Source organism: Petromyzon marinus (genome assembly GCF_048934315.1).
Source record: "Petromyzon marinus isolate PM22_M1 ecotype Great Lakes invasive population chromosome 83 unlocalized genomic scaffold, UKy_Petmar_22M1.pri1.0 chr83_unloc.4, whole genome shotgun sequence".
Classification (NCBI taxonomy): Eukaryota; Metazoa; Chordata; class Hyperoartia; order Petromyzontiformes; family Petromyzontidae; genus Petromyzon; species Petromyzon marinus.
Genome location: NW_027422637.1, coordinates 137501 through 162356, shown reverse-complemented (window position 1 = coordinate 162356; position 24856 = coordinate 137501). Strand labels below are relative to the sequence as shown.

General features: G+C 46.5%; 1 protein-coding gene across 4 annotated transcripts in view; it reads left to right on the top strand.

Annotated features, from left to right (window-relative positions):
- The window catches only part of LOC142905332 (casein kinase I-like), an 83388-nt gene that overhangs the window by 41320 nt on the left and 17212 nt on the right, over positions 1-24856 (top strand). For all 4 annotated transcript variants that reach the window (XM_076059010.1, XM_076059009.1, XM_076059008.1 and 1 more), the window contains exons 5-7: positions 15910-16049; positions 18453-18531; positions 19594-19668. In XM_076059010.1, the coding sequence (XP_075915125.1) occupies positions 15910-16049; positions 18453-18531; positions 19594-19668 (294 nt within the window). The remainder of the gene's footprint in view (positions 1-15909; positions 16050-18452; positions 18532-19593; positions 19669-24856) is intronic.

Here is a 24856-nt window from a genome sequence, read left to right as displayed (position 1 = left end):
GTACACTATGCTGTGTGTGTACACTATGCTATGTGTACTATGCTGTGTGTGTACACTATGCTGTGTGTACTATGCTGTGTGTGTGTGTACTATGCTGTGTGTACACTATGCTGTGTGTACACTATGCTGTGTGTACACTATGCTGTGTGTGTGTACTATGCTGTGTGTGTGTACTATGCTGTGTGTGTGTACTATGCTGTGTGTACACTATGCTGTGTGTACTATGCTGTGTGTGTGTGTACACTATGCTGTGTGTACTATGCTGTGTGTACACTATGCTGTGTGTGTGTACTATGCTGTGTGTACACTATGCTGTGTGTACACTATGCTGTGTGTACACTATGCTGTGTGTGTGTGTACACTATGCTGTGTGTACTATGCTGTGTGTGTACACTATGCTGTGTGTACTATGCTGTGTGTGTGTACACTATGCTGTGTGTACTATGCTGTGTGTGTGTGTACACTATGCTGTGTGTGTACACTATGCTATGTGTACTATGCTGTGTGTACTATGCTGTGTGTGTACACTATGCTATGTGTACTATGCTCTGTGTACACTATGCTGTGTGTACTATGCTGTGTGTGTGTACTATGCTGTGTGTGTGTGTACTATGCTGTGTGTGTGTGTACTATGCTGTGTGTGTGTACTATGCTGTGTGTACTATGCTGTGTGTGTGTACTATGCTGTGTGTACACTATGCTGTGTGTACACTATGTTGTGTGTACACTATGCTGTGTGTACTATGCTGTGTACTATGCTGTGTGTACTATGCTGTGTGTGTGTGTACACTATGCTGTGTGTACTATGCTGTGTGTGTGTACACTATGCTGTGTGTACACTATGCTGTGTGTGTGTACACTATGCTGTGTGTGTGTACTATGCTGTGTGTGTGTACACTATGCTGTGTGTACTATGCTGTGTGTGTGTGTACACTATGCTGTGTGTACTATGCTGTGTGTGTGTGTACACTATGCTGTGTGTACTATGCTGTGTGTGTGTGTACTATGCTGTGTGTGTACTATACTGTGTGTGTGTGTACTATGCTGTGTGTGTGTACTATGCTGTGTGTGTGTACACTATGCTGTTGTGTACTATGCTGTGTGTACACTATGCTGTGTGTACACTATGCTGTGTGTGTACACTATGCTATGTGTACTATGCTGTGTGTGTACACTATGCTGTGTGTACTATGCTGTGTGTGTGTGTACACTATGCTGTGTGTACACTATGCTGTGTGTACTATGCTGTGTGTGTGTACACTATGCTGTGTGTACTGTGCTGTGTGTACACTATGCTGTGTGTGTACACTATGCTGTGTGTGTACTATGCTGTGTGTACACTATGCTGTGTGTGTACACTATGCTATGTGTACTATGCTGTGTGTGTACACTATGCTGTGTGTACTATGCTGTGTGTGTGTGTACTATGCTGTGTGTACACTATGCTGTGTGTACACTATGCTGTGTGTACTATGCTGTGTGTTTACACTATGCTGTGTGTACACTATGCTGTGTGTACACTATGCTGTGTGTACTATGCTGTGTGTAGTATGTTGTGTGTACACTATGCTGTGTGTGTGTACTATGCTGTGTGTGTACACTATGCTGTGTGTACACTATGCTGTGTGTACACTATGCTGTGTGTGTGTACACTATGCTGTGTGTACTATGCTGTGTGTACTATGCTGTGTGTACTATGATGTGTGTACTATGCTGTGTGTAATATGTTGTGTGTACACTATGCTGTGTGTACTATGTTGTGTACACTATGCTGTGTGTACTGTGCTGTGTGTACTATGCTGTGTGTACACTATACTGTGTGTGTACACTATGCTGTGTGTACTATGCTGTGTGTGTGTACTATGCTGTGTGTGTGTACTATGCTGTGTGTGTGTACTATGCTGTGTATGTGTGTACTATGCTGTGTGTGTGTACTATGCTGTGTGTGTGTACTATGCTGTGTGTGTGTACTATGCTGTGTGTGTGTGTACTATGCTGTGTGTGTACACTATGCTGTGTGTGTGTGTGTACTATGCTGTGTGTACTATGCTGTGTGTACTATGCTGTGTGTGTACTATGCTGTGTGTACTATGCTGTGTGTGTGTGTACTATGCTGTGTGTGTGTGTGTGTACACTATGCTGTGTGTGTGTGTGTACACTATGCTGTGTGTGTGTGTGTACACTATGCTGTGTGTGTGTACTATGCTGTGTGTGTGTGTACTATGCTGTGTGTGTGTGTACTATGCTGTGTATGTGTGTACTATGCTGTGTGTGTGTGTACTATGCTGTGTGTGTGTACTATGCTGTGTGTCTGTACTATGCTGTGTGTGTGTACTATGCTGTGTGTGTGTACTATGCTGTGTGTGTGTGTACTATGCTGTGTGTGTGTGTACTATGCTGTGTGTGTACACTATGCTGTGTGTGTGTACTATGCTGTGTGTGTGTACTATGCTGTGTGTACTATGCTGTGTGTACTATGCTGTGTGTGTGTACTATGCTGTGTGTACTATGCTGTGTGTGTGTACTATGCTGTGTGTGTACACTATGCTGTGTGTGTGTACTATGCTGTGTGTGTGTGTGTACTATGCTGTGTGTGTGTGTACTATGCTGTGTGTACTATGCTGTGTGTACTATGCTGTGTGTACTATGCTGTGTGTACTATGCTGTGTGTACTATGCTGTGTGTGTGTACTATGCTGTGTGTACTATGCTGTGTGTGTGTGTGTACACTATGCTGTGTGTGTGTGTGTACACTATGCTGTGTGTGTGTACTATGCTGTGTGTGTGTGTACTATGCTGTGTGTACTATGCTGTGTGTACTATGCTGTGTGTACTATGCTGTGTGTACTATGCTGTGTGTGTGTACTATGCTGTGTGTACTATGCTGTGTGTACTATGCTGTGTGTACTATGCTGTGTGTACTATGCTGTGTGTACTATGCTGTGTGTAGTATTCTGTGTGTACTATGCTGTGTGTACACTATGCTGTGTACACTATGCTGTGTGTGTGTACACTATGCTGTGTGTGTGTACACTATGCTGTGTGTGTGTACACTCTGCTGTTTGTGTACACTATGCTGTGTGTGTACACTATGCTGTGTGTGTACACTATGCTGTGTGTGTGTACTATGCTGTGTGTACTATGCTGTGTGTACTATGTTGTGTGTGTGTACTATGCTGTGTGTACTATGCTGTGTGTACTATGCTGTGTGTGTGTACTATGCTGTGTGTGTGTACTATGCTGTGTGTGTGTGTGTGTACACTATGCTGTGTGTGTGTACACTATGCTGTGTGTACTATGCTGTGTGTGTGTACACTATGCTGTGTGTGTGTGTACTATGCTGTGTGTACTATGCTGTGTGTACTATGCTGTGTGTACTATGCTGTGTGTGTACACTATGCTGTGTGTACTATGCTGTGTGTTTGTGTACTATGCTGTGTGTACTATGCTGTGTGTGTACACTATGCTGTGTGTGTGTGTGTACACTATACTGTGTGTGTGTACACTATGCTGTGTGTACACTATGCTGTGTGTACTATGCTGTGTGTAGTATGTTGTGTGTACACTATGCTGTGTGTACACTATGCTGTGTGTACACTATGCTGTGTGTACTATGCTATGTGTAGTATGTTGTGTGTACACTATGCTGTGTGTACTATGCTGTGTGTAGTATGTTGTGTGTACACTATGCTGTGTGTACTATGCTGTGTGTAGTATGTTGTGTGTACACTATGCTGTGTGTACTATGCTGTGTGTAGTATGTTGTGTGTACACTATGCTGTGTGTACTATGCTGTGTGTACTATGCTGTGTGTGTGTACTATGCTGTGTGTGTACTATGCTGTGTGTGTACTATGCTGTGTGTGTACACTATGCTGTGTGTACTATGCTGTGTGTGTACACTATGCTGTGTGTACTATGCTGTGTGTGTACACTATGCTGTGTGTACTATGCTGTGTACACTATGCTGTGTGTACACTATGCTGTGTGTGTACACTATGCTATGTGTACTATGCTATGTGTACTATGCTGTGTGTACTATGCTGTGTGTGTACACTATGCTATGTGTACTATGCTGTGTGTACACTATGCTGTGTGTACTATGCTGTGTGTGTGTGTACTATGCTGTGTGTGTGTGCACTATGCTGTGTGTGTACTATGCTGTGTGTACTATGCTGTGTGTGTGTACACTATGCTGTGTGTGTGTACTATGCTGTGTGTACACTATGCTGTGTGTGTACTATGCTGTGTGTACACTATGCTGTGTGTACACTATGTTGTGTGTACACTATGCTGTGTGTACTATGCTGTGTACTATGCTGTGTGTACTATGCTGTGTGTGTGTACACTATGCTGTGTGTACTATGCTGTGTGTGTGTACACTATGCTGTGTGTACACTATGCTGTGTGTGTGTACACTATGCTGTGTGTGTGTACTATGCTGTGTGTGTGTACACTATGCTGTGTGTGTGTACTATGCTGTGTGTGTGTACACTATGCTGTGTGTACTATGCTGTGTGTGTGTACACTATGCTGTGTGTACTATGCTGTGTGTGTGTGTACTATGCTGTGTGTGTACTATACTGTGTGTGTGTGTGTACTATGCTGTGTGTGTGTACTATGCTGTGTGTGTGTACACTATGCTGTTGTGTACTATGCTGTGTGTACACTATGCTGTGTGTACACTATGCTGTGTGTGTACACTATGCTATGTGTACTATGCTGTGTGTGTACACTATGCTGTGTGTACTATGCTGTGTGTACTATGCTGTGTGTGTGTGTACACTATGCTGTGTGTACTATGCTGTGTGTGTGTGTACACTATGCTGTGTGTACTGTGCTGTGTGTACACTATGCTGTGTGTGTGTACACTATGCTGTGTGTGTACTATGCTGTGTGTACACTATGCTGTGTGTGTACACTATGCTATGTGTACTATGCTGTGTGTGTACACTATCCTGCGTGTACTATGCTGTGTGTGTGTGTACTATGCTGTGTGTGTACACTATGCTGTGTGTACTATGCTGTGTGTGTGTACACTATGCTGTGTGTACACTATGCTGTGTGTACACTATGCTGTGTGTACTATGCTGTGTGTAGTATGTTGTGTGTACACTATGCTTTGTGTGTGTACTATGCTGTGTGTGTGTACACTATGCTGTGTGTACACTATGCTGTGTGTACACTGCTGTGTGTACACTATGCTGTGTACACTATGCTGTGTGTGTGTACACTATGCTGTGTGTACACTATGCTGTGTGTACACTATGCTGTGTGTGTGTACACTATGCTGTGTGTACTATGCTGTGTGTACTATGCTGTGTGTACACTATGCTGTGTGTACTATGCTGTGTGTACTATGCTGTGTGTACTATGATGTGTGTACTATGCTGTGTGTAATATGTTGTGTGTACACAATGCTGTGTGTACTATGCTGTGTACACTATGCTGTGTGTACACTATACTGTGTGTGTACACTATACTGTGTGTGTACACTATGCTGTGTGTACTATGCTGTGTGTGTGTGTACTATGCTGTGTGTGTGTACTATGCTGTGTGTGTGTACTATGCTGTGTATGTGTGTACTATGCTGTGTGTGTGTACTATGCTGTGTGTGTGTACTATGCTGTGTGTGTACTATGCTGTGTGTGTGTGTGTACTATGCTGTGTGTGTGTGTACTATGCTGTGTGTGTACACTATGCTGTGTGTGTGTACTATGCTGTGTGTGTGTACTATGCTGTGTGTACTATGCTGTGTGTGTGTACTATGCTGTGTGTGTGTGTACACTATGCTGTGTGTGTGTACTATGCTGTGTGTGTGTGTGTACTATGCTGTGTGTGTGTGTGTACTATGCTGTGTATGTGTGTACTATGCTGTGTGTGTGTACTATGCTGTGTGTGTGTGTACTATGCTGTGTGTGTACTATACTGTGTGTGTACTATGCTGTGTGTGTGTGTACTATGCTGTGTGTGTGTACTATGCTGTGTGTGTGTACACTATGCTGTTGTGTACTATGCTGTGTGTACACTATGCTGTGTGTACACTATGCGGTGTGTGTACACTATGCTATGTGTACTATGCTGTGTGTGTACACTATGCTGTGTGTACTATGCTGTGTGTGTGTGTACACTATGCTGTGTGTACTATGCTGTGTGTGTGTACACTATGCTGTGTGTACTGTGCTGTGTGTACACTATGCTGTGTGTGTACTATGCTGTGTGTACACTATGCTGTGTGTGTACACTATGCTATGTGTACTATGCTGTGTGTGTACACTATGCTGTGTGTACTATGCTGTGTGTGTGTGTACTATGCTGTGTGTGTACACTATGCTGTGTGTACTATGCTGTGTGTGTGTACACTATGCTGTGTGTACACTATGCTGTGTGTACACTATGCTGTGTGTACTATGCTGTGTGTAGTATGTTGTGTGTACACTATGCTGTGTGTGTACTATGCTGTGTGTGTACACTATGCTGTGTGTACACTATGCTGTGTGTACACTATGCTGTGTGTACACTATGCTGTGTGTGTACACTATGCTGTGTGTACATTATGCTGTGTGTGTGTACACTATGCTGTGTGTACTATGCTGTGTGTACTATGCTGTGTGTACTATGATGTGTGTACTATGCTGTGTGTAATATGTTGTGTGTACACTATGCTGTGTGTACTATGCTGTGTACACTATGCTGTGTGTACACTATACTGTGTGTGTACACTATACTGTGTGTGTACACTATGCTGTGTGTACTATGCTGTGTGTGTGTGTGTACTATGCTGTGTGTGTATACTATGCTGTGTGTGTGTACTATGCTGTGTATGTGTTTACTATGCTGTGTGTGTGTACTATGCTGTGTGTGTGTACTATGCTGTGTGTGTGTGTGTGTACTATGCTGTGTGTGTGTGTACTATGCTGTGTGTGTACACTATGCTGTGTGTGTGTACTATGCTGTGTGTGTGTGTACTATGCTGTGTGTACTATGCTGTGTGTACTATGCTGTGTGTGTGTACTATGCTGTGTGTACTATGCTGTGTGTGTGTGTACTATGCTGTGTGTGTGTGTGTACACTATGCTGTGTGTGTGTACTATGCTGTGTGTGTGTGTACTATGCTGTGTGTGTGTGTACTATGCTGTGTATGTGTGTACTATGCTGTGTGTGTGTACTATGCTGTGTGTGTGTGTACTATGCTGTGTGTGTGTGTACTATGCTGTGTGTGTGTACTATGCTGTGTGTGTGTGTGTACTATGCTGTGTGTACTATGCTGTGTGTACTATGCTGTGTGTGTGTACTATGCTGTGTGTACTATGCTGTGTGTACTATGCTGTGTGTGTGTGTACTATGCTGTGTGTGTGTGTACACTATGCTGTGTGTGTGTACTATGCTGTGTGTGTGTGTACTATGCTGTGTGTACTATGCTGTGTGTACTATGCTGTGTGTGTGTACTATGCTGTGTGTACTATGCTGTGTGTGTGTGTACTATGCTGTGTGTGTGTGTGTACACTATGCTGTGTGTGTGTACTATGCTGTGTGTACACTATGCTGTGTGTGTGTACTATGCTGTGTGTGTGTGTGTACTATGCTGTGTGTACTATGCTGTGTACTATGCTGTGTGTGTGTACTATGCTGTGTGTACTATGCTGTGTGTACTATGCTGTGTGTACTATGCTGTGTGTGTGTACTATGCTGTGTGTGTACTATGCTGTGTGTGTACACTATGCTGTGTGTGTGTACTATGCTGTGTGTACTATGCTGTGTGTACTATGCTGTGTGTACACTATGCTGTGTGTACACTATGCTGTGTACACTATGCTGTGTGTGTGTACACTATGCTGTGTGTGCACTATGCTGTGTGTGTGTACTATGCTGTGTGTACTATGCTGTGTGTACTATGCTGTGTGTACTATGTTGTGTGTGTGTACTATGCTGTGTGTACTATGCTGTGTGTACTATGCTGTGTGTACTATGCTGTGTGTGTGTACTATGCTGTGTGTGTGTACTATGCTGTGTGTGTGTGTGTGTACACTATGCTGTGTGTGTGTACACTATGCTGTGTGTACTATGCTGTGTGTGTGTGTACACTATGCTGTGTGTGTGTGTACTATGCTGTGTGTACTATGCTGTGTGTACTATGCTGTGTGTACTATGCTGTGTGTGTGTACTATGCTGTGTGTACTATGCTGTGTGTGTACACTGATGTGTGTGTGTGTACACTATGCTGTGTGTGTGTACACTATGCTGTGTGTACACTATGCTGTGTGTAGTATGTTGTGTGTACACTATGCTGTGTGTACACTATGCTGTGTGTACACTATGCTGTGTGTACACTATGCTGTGTGTAGTATGTTGTGTGTACACTATGCTGTGTGTACTATGCTGTGTGTAGTATGTTGTGTGTACACTATGCTGTGTGTACTATGCTGTGTGTAGTATGTTGTGTGTACACTATGCTGCGTGTAGTATGTTGTGTGTACACTATGCTGTGTGTACTATGCTGTGTGTACTATGCTGTGTGTGTGTACTATGCTGTGTGTGTGTACTATGCTGTGTGTGTACTATGCTGTGTGTGTACTATGCTGTGTGTGTACACTATGCTGTGTGTACTATGCTGTGTGTGTACACTATGCTGTGTGTACTATGCTGTGTACACTATGCTGTGTGTACTATGCTGTGTGTGTGTGTGTGTACACTATGCTGTGTGTGTACTATGCTGTGTGTGTGTACACTATGCTGTGTGTACTATGCTGTGTGTACTATGCTGTGTGTGTACACTATGCTGTGTGTGTGTGTGTACACTATGCTGTGTGTGTGTACACTATGCTGTGTGTACTATGCTGTGTGTACACTATGCTGTGTGTACACTATGCTGTGTGTACTATGCTGTGTGTAGTATGTTGTGTGTACACTATGCTGTGTGTACTATGCTGTGTGTAGTATGTTGTGTGTACACTATGCTGTGTGTACTATGCTGTGTGTAGTATGTTGTGTGTACACTATGCTGTGTGTACTATGCTGTGTGTACTATGCTGTGTGTACTATGCTGTGTGTAGTATGTTGTGTGTACACTATGCTGTGTGTACTATGCTGTGTGTAGTATGTTGTGTGTACACTATGCTGTGTGTACACTATGCTGTGTGTGTACTATGCTGTGTGTACACTATGCTGTGTACACTGTGCTGTGTGTACACTATGCTGTGTGTGTGTACACTATGCTGTGTGTGTACACTATGCTGTGTGTAGTATGTTTGTACACTATGCTGTGTGTACTATGCTGTGTGTACACTATGCTGTGTGTACTATGCTGTGTGTACTATGCTGTGTGTGTGTGTACTATGCTGTGTGTACTATGCTGTGTGTGTGTACTATGCTGTGTGTGTGTGTGTACTATGCTGTGTGTGTGTGTGTACTATGCTGTGTGTACTATGCTGTGTGTACTATGCTGTGTGTGTGTACTATGCTGTGTGTACTATGCTGTGTGTGTGTGTACTATGCTGTGTGTGTGTGTACACTATGCTGTGTGTGTGTACTATGCTGTGTGTGTGTGTACTATGCTGTGTGTACTATGCTGTGTGTACTATGCTGTGTGTGTGTACTATGCTGTGTGTACTATGCTGTGTGTGTGTGTACTATGCTGTGTGTGTGTGTGTACACTATGCTGTGTGTGTGTACTATGCTGTGTGTACACTATGCTGTGTGTGTGTACTATGCTGTGTGTGTGTGTACTATGCTGTGTGTACTATGCTGTGTGTACTATGCTGTGTGTGTGTACTATGCTGTGTGTACTATGCTGTGTGTACTATGCTGTGTGTACTATGCTGTGTGTGTGTACTATGCTGTGTGTGTGTACTATGCTGTGTGTGTGTACACTATGCTGTGTGTGTGTGTACTATGCTGTGTGTACTATGCTGTGTGTGCTATGCTGTGTGTACTATGCTGTGTGTACACTATGCTGTGTGTACACTATGCTGTGTACACTATGCTGTGTGTGTGTACACTATGCTGTGTGTGTGCACTATGCTGTGTGTGTGTACTATGCTGTGTGTACTATGCTGTGTGTACTATGCTGTGTGTACTATGCTGTGTGTACTATGTTGTGTGTGTGTACTATGCTGTGTGTACTATGCTGTGTGTACTATGCTGTGTGTACTATGCTGTGTGTGTGTACTATGCTGTGTGTGTGTACTATGCTGTGTGTGTGTGTGTGTACACTATGCTGTGTGTACTATGCTGTGTGTGTGTACACTATGCTGTGTGTGTGTGTACTATGCTGTGTGTACTATGCTGTGTGTACTATGCTGTGTGTACTATGCTGTGTGTACTATGCTGTGTGTGTGTGTACTATGCTGTGTGTACTATGCTGTGTGTGTACACTGCTGTGTGTGTGTGTACACTATGCTGTGTGTGTGTACACTATGCTGTGTGTACACTATGCTGTGTGTAGTATGTTGTGTGTACACTATGCTGTGTGTACACTATGCTGTGTGTACACTATGCTGTGTGTACTATGCTGTGTGTAGTATGTTGTGTGTACACTATGCTGTGTGTACTATGCTGTGTGTACTATGCTGTGTGTACTATGTTGTGTGTGTACTATGCTGTGTGTACTATGCTGTGTGTACTATGCTGTGTGTGTGTACTATGCTGTGTGTGTGTACTATGCTGTGTGTGTGTGTGTGTACACTATGCTGTGTGTACTATGCTGTGTGTGTGTGTACACTATGCTGTGTGTGTGTGTACTATCCTGTGTGTACTATGCTGTGTGTACTATGCTGTGTGTGTGTACTATGCTGTGTGTACTATGCTGTGTGTGTACACTGCTGTGTGTGTGTGTACACTATGCTGTGTGTGTGTACACTATGCTGTGTGTACTATGCTGTGTGTAGTATGTTGTGTGTAGTATGTTGTGTGTACACTATGCTGTGTGTACTATGCTGTGTGTAGTATGTTGTGTGTACACTATGCTGTGTGTACTATGCTGTGTGTAGTATGTTGTGTGTACACTATGCTGTGTGTAGTATGTTGTGTGTACACTATGCTGTGTGTACTATGCTGTGTGTACTATGCTGTGTGTGTGTACTATGCTGTGTGTGTGTACTATGCTGTGTGTGTACTATGCTGTGTGTGTACTATGCTGTGTGTGTACACTATGCTGTGTGTACTATGCTGTGTGTGTACACTATGCTGTGTGTACTATGCTGTGTACACTATGCTGTGTGTACTATGCTGTGTGTGTGTGTGTACACTATGCTGTGTGTGTACTATGCTGTGTGTGTGTACACTATGCTGTGTGTACTATGCTGTGTGTACTATGCTGTGTGTGTACACTATGCTGTGTGTGTGTGTGTACACTATGCTGTGTGTGTGTACACTATGCTGTGTGTACTATGCTGTGTGTACACTATGCTGTGTGTACACTATGCTGTGTGTACTATGCTGTGTGTAGTATGTTGTGTGTACACTATGCTGTGTGTACTATGCTGTGTGTAGTATGTTGTGTGTACACTATGCTGTGTGTACTATGCTGTGTGTAGTATGTTGTGTGTACACTATGCTGTGTGTACTATGCTGTGTGTACTATGCTGTGTGTAGTATGTTGTGTGTACACTATGCTGTGTGTACTATGCTGTGTGTAGTATGTTGTGTGTACACTATGCTGTGTGTACACTATGCTGTGTGTGTACTATGCTGTGTGTACACTATGCTGTGTACACTGTGCTGTGTGTACACTATGCTGTGTGTGTGTACACTATGCTGTGTGTGTGTACACTATGCTGTGTGTAGTATGTTGTGTGTACACTATGCTGTGTGTACTATGCTGTGTGTACACTATGCTGTGTGTACTATGCTGTGTGTACTATGCTGTGTGTGTGTGTACTATGCTGTGTGTACTATGCTGTGTGTGTGTGTACTATGCTGTGTGTACTATGCTGTGTGTGTGTGTACTATGCTGTGTGTACTATGCTGTGTATGTGTACTATGCCGTGTGTGTGTACTATGCTGTGTGTGTACACTATGCTGTGTATACTATGCTGAGTGTGTGTGTACTATGCCGTGTGTGTGTACTATGCTGTGTGTGTACACTATGCTGTGTGTGTGTGTGTACTATGCTGTGTGTACTATGCTGTGTGTACACTATGATGTGTGTACACTATGCTGTGTGTACTATGCTGTGTGTACACTATGATGTGTGTACACTATGCTGTGTGTACACTATGCTGTGTGTACTATGCTGTGTGTAGTATGCTGTGTGTACTATGCTGTGTGTACACTATGCTGTGTGTACTGTGCTGTGTGTACACTGTACTGTGTGTACTATGCTGTGTGTAGTATGCTGTGTGTACTATGCTGTGTGTACTATGCTGTGTGTGTGTGTACTATGCTGTGTGTGTGTGTACTATGCTGTGTGTGTGTACACTATGCTGTGTGTGTGTGTACTATGCTGTGTGTACTATGCTGTGTGTACTATGCTGTGTGTACTATGCTGTGTGTACACTATGCTGTGTGTACACTATGCTGTGTACACTATGCTGTGTGTGTGTACACTATGCTGTGTGTGTGCACTATGCTGTGTGTGTGTACTATGCTGTGTGTACTATGCTGTGTGTACTATGCTGTGTGTACTATGCTGTGTGTACTATGTTGTGTGTGTGTACTATGCTGTGTGTACTATGCTGTGTGTACTATGCTGTGTGTACTATGCTGTGTGTGTGTACTATGCTGTGTGTGTGTACTATGCTGTGTGTGTGTGTGTACACTATGCTGTGTGTACTATGCTGTGTGTGTGTGTACACTATGCTGTGTGTGTGTGTACTATGCTGTGTGTACTATGCTGTGTGTACTATGCTGTGTGTACTATGCTGTGTGTACTATGCTGTGTGTGTGTGTACTATGCTGTGTGTACTATGCTGTGTGTGTACACTGCTGTGTGTGTGTGTACACTATGCTGTGTGTGTGTACACTATGCTGTGTGTACACTATGCTGTGTGTAGTATGTTGTGTGTACACTATGCTGTGTGTACACTATGCTGTGTGTACACTATGCTGTGTGTACTATGCTGTGTGTAGTATGTTGTGTGTACACTATGCTGTGTGTACTATGCTGTGTGTACTATGCTGTGTGTACTATGTTGTGTGTGTGTACTATGCTGTGTGTACTATGCTGTGTGTACTATGCTGTGTGTACTATGCTGTGTGTGTGTACTATGCTGTGTGTGTGTACTATGCTGTGTGTGTGTGTGTGTACACTATGCTGTGTGTACTATGCTGTGTGTGTGTGTGTACACTATGCTGTGTGTGTGTGTACTATGCTGTGTGTACTATGCTGTGTGTACTATGCTGTGTGTACTATGCTGTGTGTGTGTGTACTATGCTGTGTGTACTATGCTGTGTGTGTACACTGCTGTGTGTGTGTGTACACTATGCTGTGTGTGTGTACACTATGCTGTGTGTACTATGCTGTGTGTAGTATGTTGTGTGTAGTATGTTGTGTGTACACTATGCTGTGTGTACTATGCTGTGTGTAGTATGTTGTGTGTACACTATGCTGTGTGTACTATGCTGTGTGTAGTATGTTGTGTGTACACTATGCTGTGTGTAGTATGTTGTGTGTACACTATGCTGTGTGTACTATGCTGTGTGTACTATGCTGTGTGTGTGTACTATGCTGTGTGTGTGTACTATGCTGTGTGTGTACTATGCTGTGTGTGTACTATGCTGTGTGTGTACACTATGCTGTGTGTACTATGCTGTGTGTGTACACTATGCTGTGTGTACTATGCTGTGTACACTATGCTGTGTGTACTATGCTGTGTGTGTGTGTGTGTACACTATGCTGTGTGTGTACTATGCTGTGTGTGTGTACACTATGCTGTGTGTACTATGCTGTGTGTACTATGCTGTGTGTGTACACTATGCTGTGTGTGTGTGTGTACACTATGCTGTGTGTGTGTACACTATGCTGTGTGTACTATGCTGTGTGTACACTATGCTGTGTGTACACTATGCTGTGTGTACTATGCTGTGTGTAGTATGTTGTGTGTACACTATGCTGTGTGTACTATGCTGTGTGTAGTATGTTGTGTGTACACTATGCTGTGTGTACTATGCTGTGTGTAGTATGTTGTGTGTACACTATGCTGTGTGTACTATGCTGTGTGTACTATGCTGTGTGTAGTATGTTGTGTGTACACTATGCTGTGTGTACTATGCTGTGTGTAGTATGTTGTGTGTACACTATGCTGTGTGTACACTATGCTGTGTGTGTACTATGCTGTGTGTACACTATGCTGTGTACACTGTGCTGTGTGTACACTATGCTGTGTGTGTGTACACTATGCTGTGTGTGTGTACACTATGCTGTGTGTAGTATGTTGTGTGTACACTATGCTGTGTGTACTATGCTGTGTGTACACTATGCTGTGTGTACTATGCTGTGTGTACTATGCTGTGTGTACTATGCTGTGTGTGTGTGTACTATGCTGTGTGTACTATGCTGTGTGTGTGTACTATGCTGTGTGTACTATGCTGTGTGTGTGTGTACTATGCTGTGTGTACTATGCTGTGTATGTGTACTATGCCGTGTGTGTGTACTATGCTGTGTGTGTACACTATGCTGTGTGTACTATGCTGAGTGTGTGTGTACTATGCCGTGTGTGTGTACTATGCTGTGTGTGTACACTATGCTGTGTGTGTGTGTGTACTATGCTGTGTGTACTATGCTGTGTGTACACTATGATGTGTGTACACTATGCTGTGTGTACTATGCTGTGTGTACACTATGATGTGTGTACACTATGCTGTGTGTACACTATGCTGTGTGTACTATGCTGTGTGTAGTATGCTGTGTGTACTATGCTGTGTGTACACTATGCTGTGTGTACTGTGCTGTGTGTACACTGTACTGTGTGTACTATGCTGTGTGTAGTATGCTGTGTGTACTATGCTGTGTGTACTATGCTGTGTGTGTGTGTACTATGCTGTGTGTGTGTGTACTATGCTGTGTGTGTGTGTGTGTGTACTATGCTGTGTGTGTGTGTGTGTACTGTGTGTGTGTGTACTGTGCTGTGTGTACTATGCTGTGTGTACACTATGCTGTGTGTGTGTACTATGCTGTGTGTACACTATGCTGTGTGTGTGTACACTATGCTGTGTGTACACTATGCTGTGTGTACACTATACTGTGTACACTATGCTGTGTACTATGCTGTGTGTACACTATGCTGTGTGTACTATGCTGTGTGTGTGTACACTATGCTGTGTGTACTATGCTGTGTGTACACTATGCTGTGTGTGTGTACACTATGCTGTGTGTACTATGCTGTGTGTACTATGCTGTGTGTACACTATGCTGTGTGTGTGTACACTATGCTGTGTGTACTATGCTGTGTGTACTATGCTGTGTGTACTATGCTGTGTGTGTGTACTATGCTGTGTGTACTATGCTGTGTGTGTGTGTACTATGCTGTGTGTACTATGCTGTGTGTGTGTGTACTATGCTGTGTGTACACTATGCTGTGTGTGTACACTATGCTGTGTGTACACTATGCTGTGTGTGTGTACTATGCTGTGTGTACTATGCTGTGTGTGTACACTATGCTGTGTGTACTATGCTGTGTGTACTATGCTGTGTGTACTATGCTGTGTGTACACTATGCTGTGTGTACTATGCTGTGTGTACACTATGCTGTGTGTGTACTATGCTGTGTGTGTGTACACTATGCTGTGTGTACTATGCTGTGTGTACTATGCTGTGTGTGTGTACTATGCTGTGTGTACTATGCTGTGTGTGTGTGTACTATGCTGTGTGTGTGTGTACTATGCTGTGTGTGTGTGTACACTATGCTGTGTACTATGCTGTGTGTACTATGCTGTGTGTACTATGCTGTGTACTATGCTGTGTGTGTGTGCAGCTGTACCTCATCGACTTTGGACTCGCCAAGAAGTATCGAGACAGCCGAACCCGGCAGCACATTCCATACCGTGAGGATAAAAACCTGACGGGCACAGCGAGATACGCCTCCATCAACGCTCACCTGGGGATCGAGCAGAGGTAACTACCACTACTAACTATCACTACTAACTAGTACTGTGGGCACAGCGAGATACGCCTCCATCAACGCTCACCTGGGGATCGAGCAGAGGTAACTATCACTATCACTAACTATCACTAACTAACTATCACTAACTACCACTACTAACTATCACTAACTACCACTATCACTAACTACCACTACTAACTACCACTACTACTAACTACTATCACTACTACTAACTACTACCACTACTGTGGGCATGGCGAGATACGCCTCCATCAACGCTCACCTGGGGATCGAGCAGAGGTAACTACCACTACTAACTACCACTATCACTAACTATCACTAACTACCACTACTAACTACCACTACTACTAACTACTATCACTACTACTAACTACTACCACTACTGTGGGCATGGCGAGATACGCCTCCATCAACGCTCACCTGGGGATCGAGCAGAGGTAACTATCACTAACTACCACTACTAACTATCACTACTAACTATCACTACTAACTATCACTACTAACTAGTACTGTGGGCACAGCGAGATACGCCTCCATCAACGCTCATCTGGGGATCGAGCAGAGGTAACTATCACTAACTACCACTAACTATCACTAACTATCACTACTAACTACCACTACTACTAACTACTATCACTACTACTAACTACTACCACTACTGTGGGCACGGCGAGATACGCCTCCATCAACGCTCACCTGGGGATCGAGCAGAGGTAACTATCACTATCACTAACTACCACTACTAACTACCACTACTATCACTAACTACTACTACTAACTACTACCACTACTTCTACTAACTACCACTACTGTGGGCACGGCGAGATACGCCTCCATCAACGCCCATCTGGGGATCGAGCAGAGGGTAACTATCACTATCACTAACTACCACTAACTATCACTAACTACCACTACTAACTACTATCACTAACTACCACTACTAACTATCACTAACTACCACTACTAACTACCACTACTACTAACTAGTACTGTGGGCACAGCACATTCCATACCGTGAGGATAAAAACCTGACGGGCACGGCGAGATACGCCTCCATCAACGCTCACCTGGGGATCGAGCAGAGGTAACTATCACTAACTACCACTAACTATCACTAACTACCACTACTAACTACCACTACTACCACTACTGTGGGCACAGCGAGATACGCCTCCATCAACGCTCACCTGGGGATCGAGCAGAGGTAACTACCACTAACTAACTACCACTATCACTAACTATCACTAACTACCACTAACTACCACTAACTATCACTAACTACCACTACTAACTACCACTACTACTACTAACTACTACCACTACTTCTACTAACTACTATCACTACTGTGGGCACGGCGAGATACGCCTCCATCAACGCCCACCTGGGGATCGAGCAGAGGTAACTATCACTAACTATCACTACTAACTACCACTAACTACCACTACTACTACCACTACTACTACTACCACTACTGTGGGCACGGCGAGATACGCCTCCATCAACGCCCACCTGGGGATCGAACTATCACTATCACTAACTACCACTACTAACTATCACTACTAACTATCACTAACTATCACTACTAACTACCACTAACTACCACTAACTACCACTACTACTACTAACTACCACTAACTACTACCACTAACTACTACTACTACCACTAACTACCACTACCACATCTACCACTAACTACCAGTAACTACCTCCAACTACCACTACCAACCACTGTGTCTGTGTGTGTGTGTGTCACTGTGTGTGTGTGTTTCTGTGTATCTGTGTGTGTATCTGTGTGTGTGTATGTGTGTGTGTGTCACTGTGTGTGTGTGTTTCTGTGTATCTGTGTGTGTATCTGTGTGTGTATCTGTGTGTGTGTCTGTGTATGTGTGTGTGTGTCACTGTGTGTGTGTGTATCTGTGTGTGTGTGTGTATCTGTGTGTGTCTGTGTGTGTGTCTGTGTGTGTTTGTTTCTGTGTATCTGTGTGTGTATCTGTGTGTGTGTGTGTCTGTGTGTGTGTCTGTGTATGTGTGTGTGTGTCTGTGTGTGTGTGTTTCTGTGTATGTGTGTGTATCTGTGTGTGTCTGTGTGTGTGTCTGTGTGTGTGTGTTTCTGTGTATCTGTGTGTGTGTCTGTGTGTGTGTGTCTGTGTGTGTGTTTCTGTGTGTATCTCTGTGTGTATCTGTGTGTGTGTCTGTGTGTGTGTGTGTATCTCTGTGTGTCTGTGTGTGTGTCTCTGTGTGTGTGTGTGTGTATGTCTGTGTGTGTCTGTGTGTGTGTGTGTCTGTGTGTGTGTGTGTGTGTATCTGTGTGTGTGTACACTGTGTGTGTGTGTGTATCTGTGTGTGTGTACACTGTGTGTGTGTGTGTTTCTGTGTCTGTGTGTGTGTGTAGCCGGCGTGACGACATGGAGTCTCTGGGCTACGTGTTGATGTACTTTAACCGCACCAGCCTACCTTGGCAGGGACTCAAGGTACCGCTCACCACTCACTCACCACTCACTCACCACTCGCTCACCACTCACTCACCACTCACTCACCACTCACTCACCACTGTGTGTGTGTACACACACTGTGTGTATACACACACAGTGTGTATACACACAGTGTGTGTGTGTACACTGTGTGTGTGTACACTGTGTGTGTACACTGTGTATGTACACTGTGTGTGTACACTGTGTATGTACACTGTGTGTGTGTACACTGTGTGGTGTGTGTACACTGTGTGGTGTGTGTACACTGTGTGTGTGTACACTGTGTGTGTGTGTGTGTGTACACTATGTGTGTACACTGTGTGTGTGTGTGTACACTGTGTGTGTGTACACTGTGTGTGTGTACACTGTGTGTGTGTGTGTACACTGTGTGTGTGTACACTGTGTGTGTGGGTGTACACTGTGTGTGTGGGTGTACACTGTGTGTGTGAGTGTACACTGTGTGTGTGAGTGTACACTGTGTGTGTGCACTGTGTGTGTGTACAGTGTGTGTACAGTGTGTGTGTGTGTACAGTGTGTATACAGTGTGTGTGTGTACACTGTGTGTGTGAGTGTACACTGTGTGTGTGAGTGTGTACACTGTGTGTGTACAGTGTGTGTACAGTGTGTGTGTGTACAGTGTGTATACAGTGTGTGTGTGTGTACACTGTGTGTGTGAGTGTACACTGTGTGTGAGTGTACACTGTGTGTGTGTGTGTACACTGTGTGTGTACACTGTGTGAGTGTACACTGTGTGTGTGAGTGTACACTGTGTGTGTGTGTGTGTACACTGTGTGTGTGTACACTGTGTGTGTGTGTGTACACTGTGTGTGTGTGTACACTGTGTGTGTGTGTACACTGTGTGTGTGTGTACAGTGTGCACAGTGTGTGTGCGGTGTGTGTACAGTGTGTGTACGGCGTGCGCGGTGTGTGTACAGTGTGTTGTGTGCAGTGTGTACAGTGTGTGTACAGTGTGCACAGTGTGTGCAGTGTGTACAGTGTGTGTACAGTGTGTTGTGTGCAGTGTGTACAGTGTGTACAGTGTGTGTCTGTGCATGCCCCCAGGCGGCCACTAAGAAACAGAAGTATGAGAAGATCAGTGAGAAGAAAATGTCCACCCCAGTGGAGGTCCTGTGCAAGGTGAGCTCACCACCACCACCTCACCACGCCACTCACCACCTCGCTCACCACCCCAGTGGAGGTCCTGTGCAAGGTGAGCTCACCACCACCACCTCACCACGCCACTCACCACCTCACTCACCACCACGTCACTCACCACCCCGGTGGAGGTCCTGTGCAAGGTGAGCTCACCACCTCGCTCACCAACTCACTCACCACCTCGCTCACCACCCCAGTGGAGGTCCTGTGCAAGGTGAGCTCACCACCTCACTCACCAACTCACCACGTCACTCACCACGTCACTCACCACCCCAGTGGAGGTCCTGTGCAAGGTGAGCTCACCACCTCGCTCACCACCTCACCAACTCACCACCTCACCACCTCGCTCACCACCCCAGTGGAGGTCCTGTGCAAGGTGAGCTCACCCTCACCACCTCACCAACTCACCACGTCACTCACCACGTCACTCACCACCCCAGTGGAGGTCCTGTGCAAGGTGAGCTCACCACCACCTCGCTCACCACCTCGCTCACCAACTCACCACGTCACTCACCACCTCACCACATCACTCACTCACCACGTCACTCACCACCTCGCTCACCACCTCACTCACCACCTCGCTCACCACCTCACTCACCACCCCAGTGGAGGTCCTGTGCAAGGTGAGCTCACCACCACCTCGCTCACCACCTCGCTCACCAACTCACTCACCACGTCACTCACCACCTCGCTCACCACCTCGCTCACCACCTCACCACGTCACCACCTCGCTCACCACCTCGCTCACCACGTCACTCACCACGTCACTCACCACCCCAGTGGAGGCCCTGTGCAAGGTGAGCTCACCACCTCGCTCACCACGTCACTCACTCACCACCTCACCACCTCACCAACTCACCACCTCGCTCACCACATCACCTCACCACGTCACTCACCACGTCACTCACCACCCCATTGGAGGTCCTGTGCAAGGTGAGCTCACCACCTCGCTCACCAACTCACCACCTCACCACGTCACTCACTCACCACGTCACTCACTCACCACCTCACCACGTCACTCACTCACCACCTCGCTCACCACCCCAGTGGAGGTCCTGTGCAAGGTGAGCTCACCACCTCGCTCACCACAACCTCGCTCACCACCTCGCTCACCACCTCACTCACCACCTCACCACGTCACTCACCACCCCAGTGGAGGTCCTGTGCAAGGTGAGCTCACCACCTCGCTCACCACCTCGCTCACCACCTCACCAACTCACCACCTCGCTCACCACCTCGTCACCACCTCACCACGTCACTCACCACCTCATCACCACCTCACCACGTCACTCACCACCCCTGTGGAGGTCCTGTGCAAGGTGAGCTCACCACCTCGCTCACCACCTCGCTCACCACCTCGCTCACCACCTCGCTCACCACCTCGCTCACCACCTCACCACCTCGCTCACCACCTCGCTCACCACCTCGCTCACCACGTCACTCACTCACCACCTCACCACGTCACTCACCACCTCACTCACCACCTCGCTCACCACGTCACTCACCACCCCTGTGGAGGTCCTGTGCAAGGTGAGCTCACCACCTCGCTCACCAAGTCGCTCACCAGCTCACTCACCACGTCACTCACTCACCACGTCACTCACCACCCCTGTGGAGGTTCTGTGCAAGGTGAGCTCACCACCTCGCTCACCACCTCGCTCACCACGTCACTCACCACGTCACTCACCACGTCACTCACCACGTCACTCACTCACCACGTCACTCGCTCACCACGTCACTCACTCACCACCTCACCACGTCACTCACCACGTCACTCACCACGTCGCTCACCACCTCGCTCACCACGTCACTCACCACGTCACTCACCACGTCACTCACCACGTCACTCACTCACCACGTCACTCGCTCACCACGTCACTCACTCACCACCTCACCACGTCACTCACCACGTCACTCACCACGTCGCTCACCACCTCGCTCACCACGTCACTCACCACGTCACTCACCACGTCACTCACCACGTCACTCACTCACCACGTCACTCGCTCACCACGTCACTCACTCACCACCTCACCACGTCACTCACCACGTCACTCACCACGTCGCTCACCACCTCGCTCACCACGTCACTCACCACGTCACTCACTCACCACGTCACTCCACCACCCCTGTGGAGGTCCTGTGCAAGGTGAGCTCACCACCTCGCTCACCACCTCGCTCACCACCTCGCTCACCACCTCGCTCACCACGTCACTCACCACGTCACTCACCACCTCGCTCACCACCTCGCTCACCACCTCACCACGTCACCACGTCACTCACCACGTCACTCACCACGTCACTCACTGACTCACTCACCACCTCACCACGTCACTCACCACCTCACCACCTCGCTCACCACCCCTGTGGAGGTCCTGTGCAAGGTGAGCTCACCACCTCGCTCACCACCTCGCTCACCACCTCACTCACTCACCACCTCACCACGTCACTCACCACCCCTGTGGAGGTCCTGTGCAAGGTGAGCTCACCACCTCGCTCACCACCTCGCTCACCACGTCACTCACCACGTCACTCACCACGTCACTCACCACGTCACTCACCACTTCGCTCACCACGTCACTCACCACGTCACTCACCACCTCGCTCACCACGTCACTCACCACGTCACTCACCACCTCGCTCACCACGTCACTCACCACGTCACCACCACGTCACCACGTCACTCACCACGTCACTCACCACGTCACTCACCACGTCACTCACCACCACCACCTCGCTCACCACGTCCCTCACCACGTCACTCACCACGTCACTCACCACCACCACCTCGCTCACCACGTCCCTCACCACGTCACTCACCACCTCGCTCACCACGTCACTCACCACGTCACCACCACGTCACCACGTCACTCACCACGTCACTCACCACCTCGCTCACCACGTCACTCACCACGTCACCACCACGTCACCACGTCACTCACCACGTCACTCACCACGTCACTCACCACGTCACTCACCACCACCACCTCGCTCACCACGTCCCTCACCACGTCACTCACCACGTCACTCACCACCACCACCTCGCTCACCACGTCCCTCACCACGTCACTCACCACCTCGCTCACCACGTCACTCACCACATCACCACCACGTCACCACGTCACTCACCACGTCACTCACCACGTCACTCACCACGTCACTCACCACCACCACCTCGCTCACCACGTCCCTCACCACGTCACTCACCACGTCACTCACCACCACCACCTCGCTCACCACGTCCCTCACCACGTCACTCACCACGTCACTCCACTACCCCTGTGGAGGTTCTGTGCAAGGTGAGCTCACCACCTCGCTCACCACCTCGCTCACCACCTCGCTCACCACCTCACTCACCATCTCACTCACCACGTCACTCACCACGTCACTCACTCACCACGTCACTCACCACCTCACCACGTCACTCACCACCCCTGTGGAGGTTCTGTGCAAGGTGAGCTCACCACCACCACGTCACTCACCACATCACCACCTCGCTCACCACGTCACTCACCACCTCGCTCACCACGTCACTCACCACCCCTGTGGAGGTTCTGTGCAAGGTGAGCTCACCACCACCTCGCTCACCACCTCGCTCACCACCACCTCGCTCACCACGTCACTCACCACCTCACTCACCACCTCACCACGTCACTCACCACGTCACTCACCACGTCACTCACCACGTCACTAACCCATCAACTCACTAACCCATCAACCAGCTAACTCATCAACTCACTAACTCATCAACTCACTAACTCATCAACTCACTAACTCATCAACTCACTAACCCATCAACTCAATAACCCATCAACTCACTAACTCATCAACTCACTAACCCATCAACTCACTAACCCATCAACTCACTAACTCATCAACTCACTAACTCATCAACTCACTAACCCATCAACTCACTAACTCATCAACTCACTAGCTCATCAACTCACTAACCCATCAACTCACTAACTCATCAACTCACTAACCCATCAACTCACTAACCCATCAACTCACTAACCCATCAACTCACTAACTCATCAACTCACTAAACCACTAATTCATCAACTCACTAACTCATCAACCCACTAACTCATCAACTCACTAACCCATCAACTCACTAACTCATCAACTCACTAACTCATCAACTCACTAACTCATCAACTCACTAACTCATCAACTCACTAACTCATCAACTCACCAACTCATCAACCCACTAACCCATCAACTCACTAACTCATCAACTCACTAACTCATCAACCCACTAACTCATCAACCCACTAACTCATCAACTCACTACCCCATCAACTCACTAACCCATCAACTCACTAACTCATCAACTCACTAACTCATCAACTCACTAACTCATCAACCCACTAACCCATCAACTCACTAACTCATCAACTCACTAACCCATCAACTCACTAACCCATCAACTCACTAACTCATCAACTCACTAACCCATCAACTCACTAACTCATCAACTCACTAACTCATCAACTCACTAACTCATCAACCCACTAACTCATCAACTCACTAACTCATCAACTCACTAACCCATCAACTCACTAACTCATCAACTCACTAACTCATCAACTCACTAACTCATCAACCAGCTAACTCATCAACTCTCTATCCCATTAACCCACTAACTCATCAACCAGCTAACCCATCAACTCTCTATCCCATTAACCCACTAACCCATCAACTCTCTATCCCATTAACCCACTAACTCATCAACCAGCTAACCCACTAACCCACTATCCCACTAACCCACTAACCCACCAACTCACTAACCCATCAACTCTCTATCCCATTAACCCACTAACCCATCAACTCTCTATCCCATTAACCCACTAACTCATCAACCCACTAACCCATCAACTCACTAACTCATCAACTCACTAACTCATCAACTCACTAACCCACTAACTCATCAACCCACTAACTCATCAACTCACTAACCCACTAACCCACTAACTCATCAACTCACTAACCCACTAACTCAGCAACCCACTAACTCATCAACTCACTAACCCACTAGCTCATCAACTCACTAACTCATCAAACCACTAACTCATCAACCCACTAACCCATCAACTCACTAACTCATCAACTCACTAACTCATCAACTCACTAACCCACTAACTCAGCAACCCACTAACTCAACCCACTA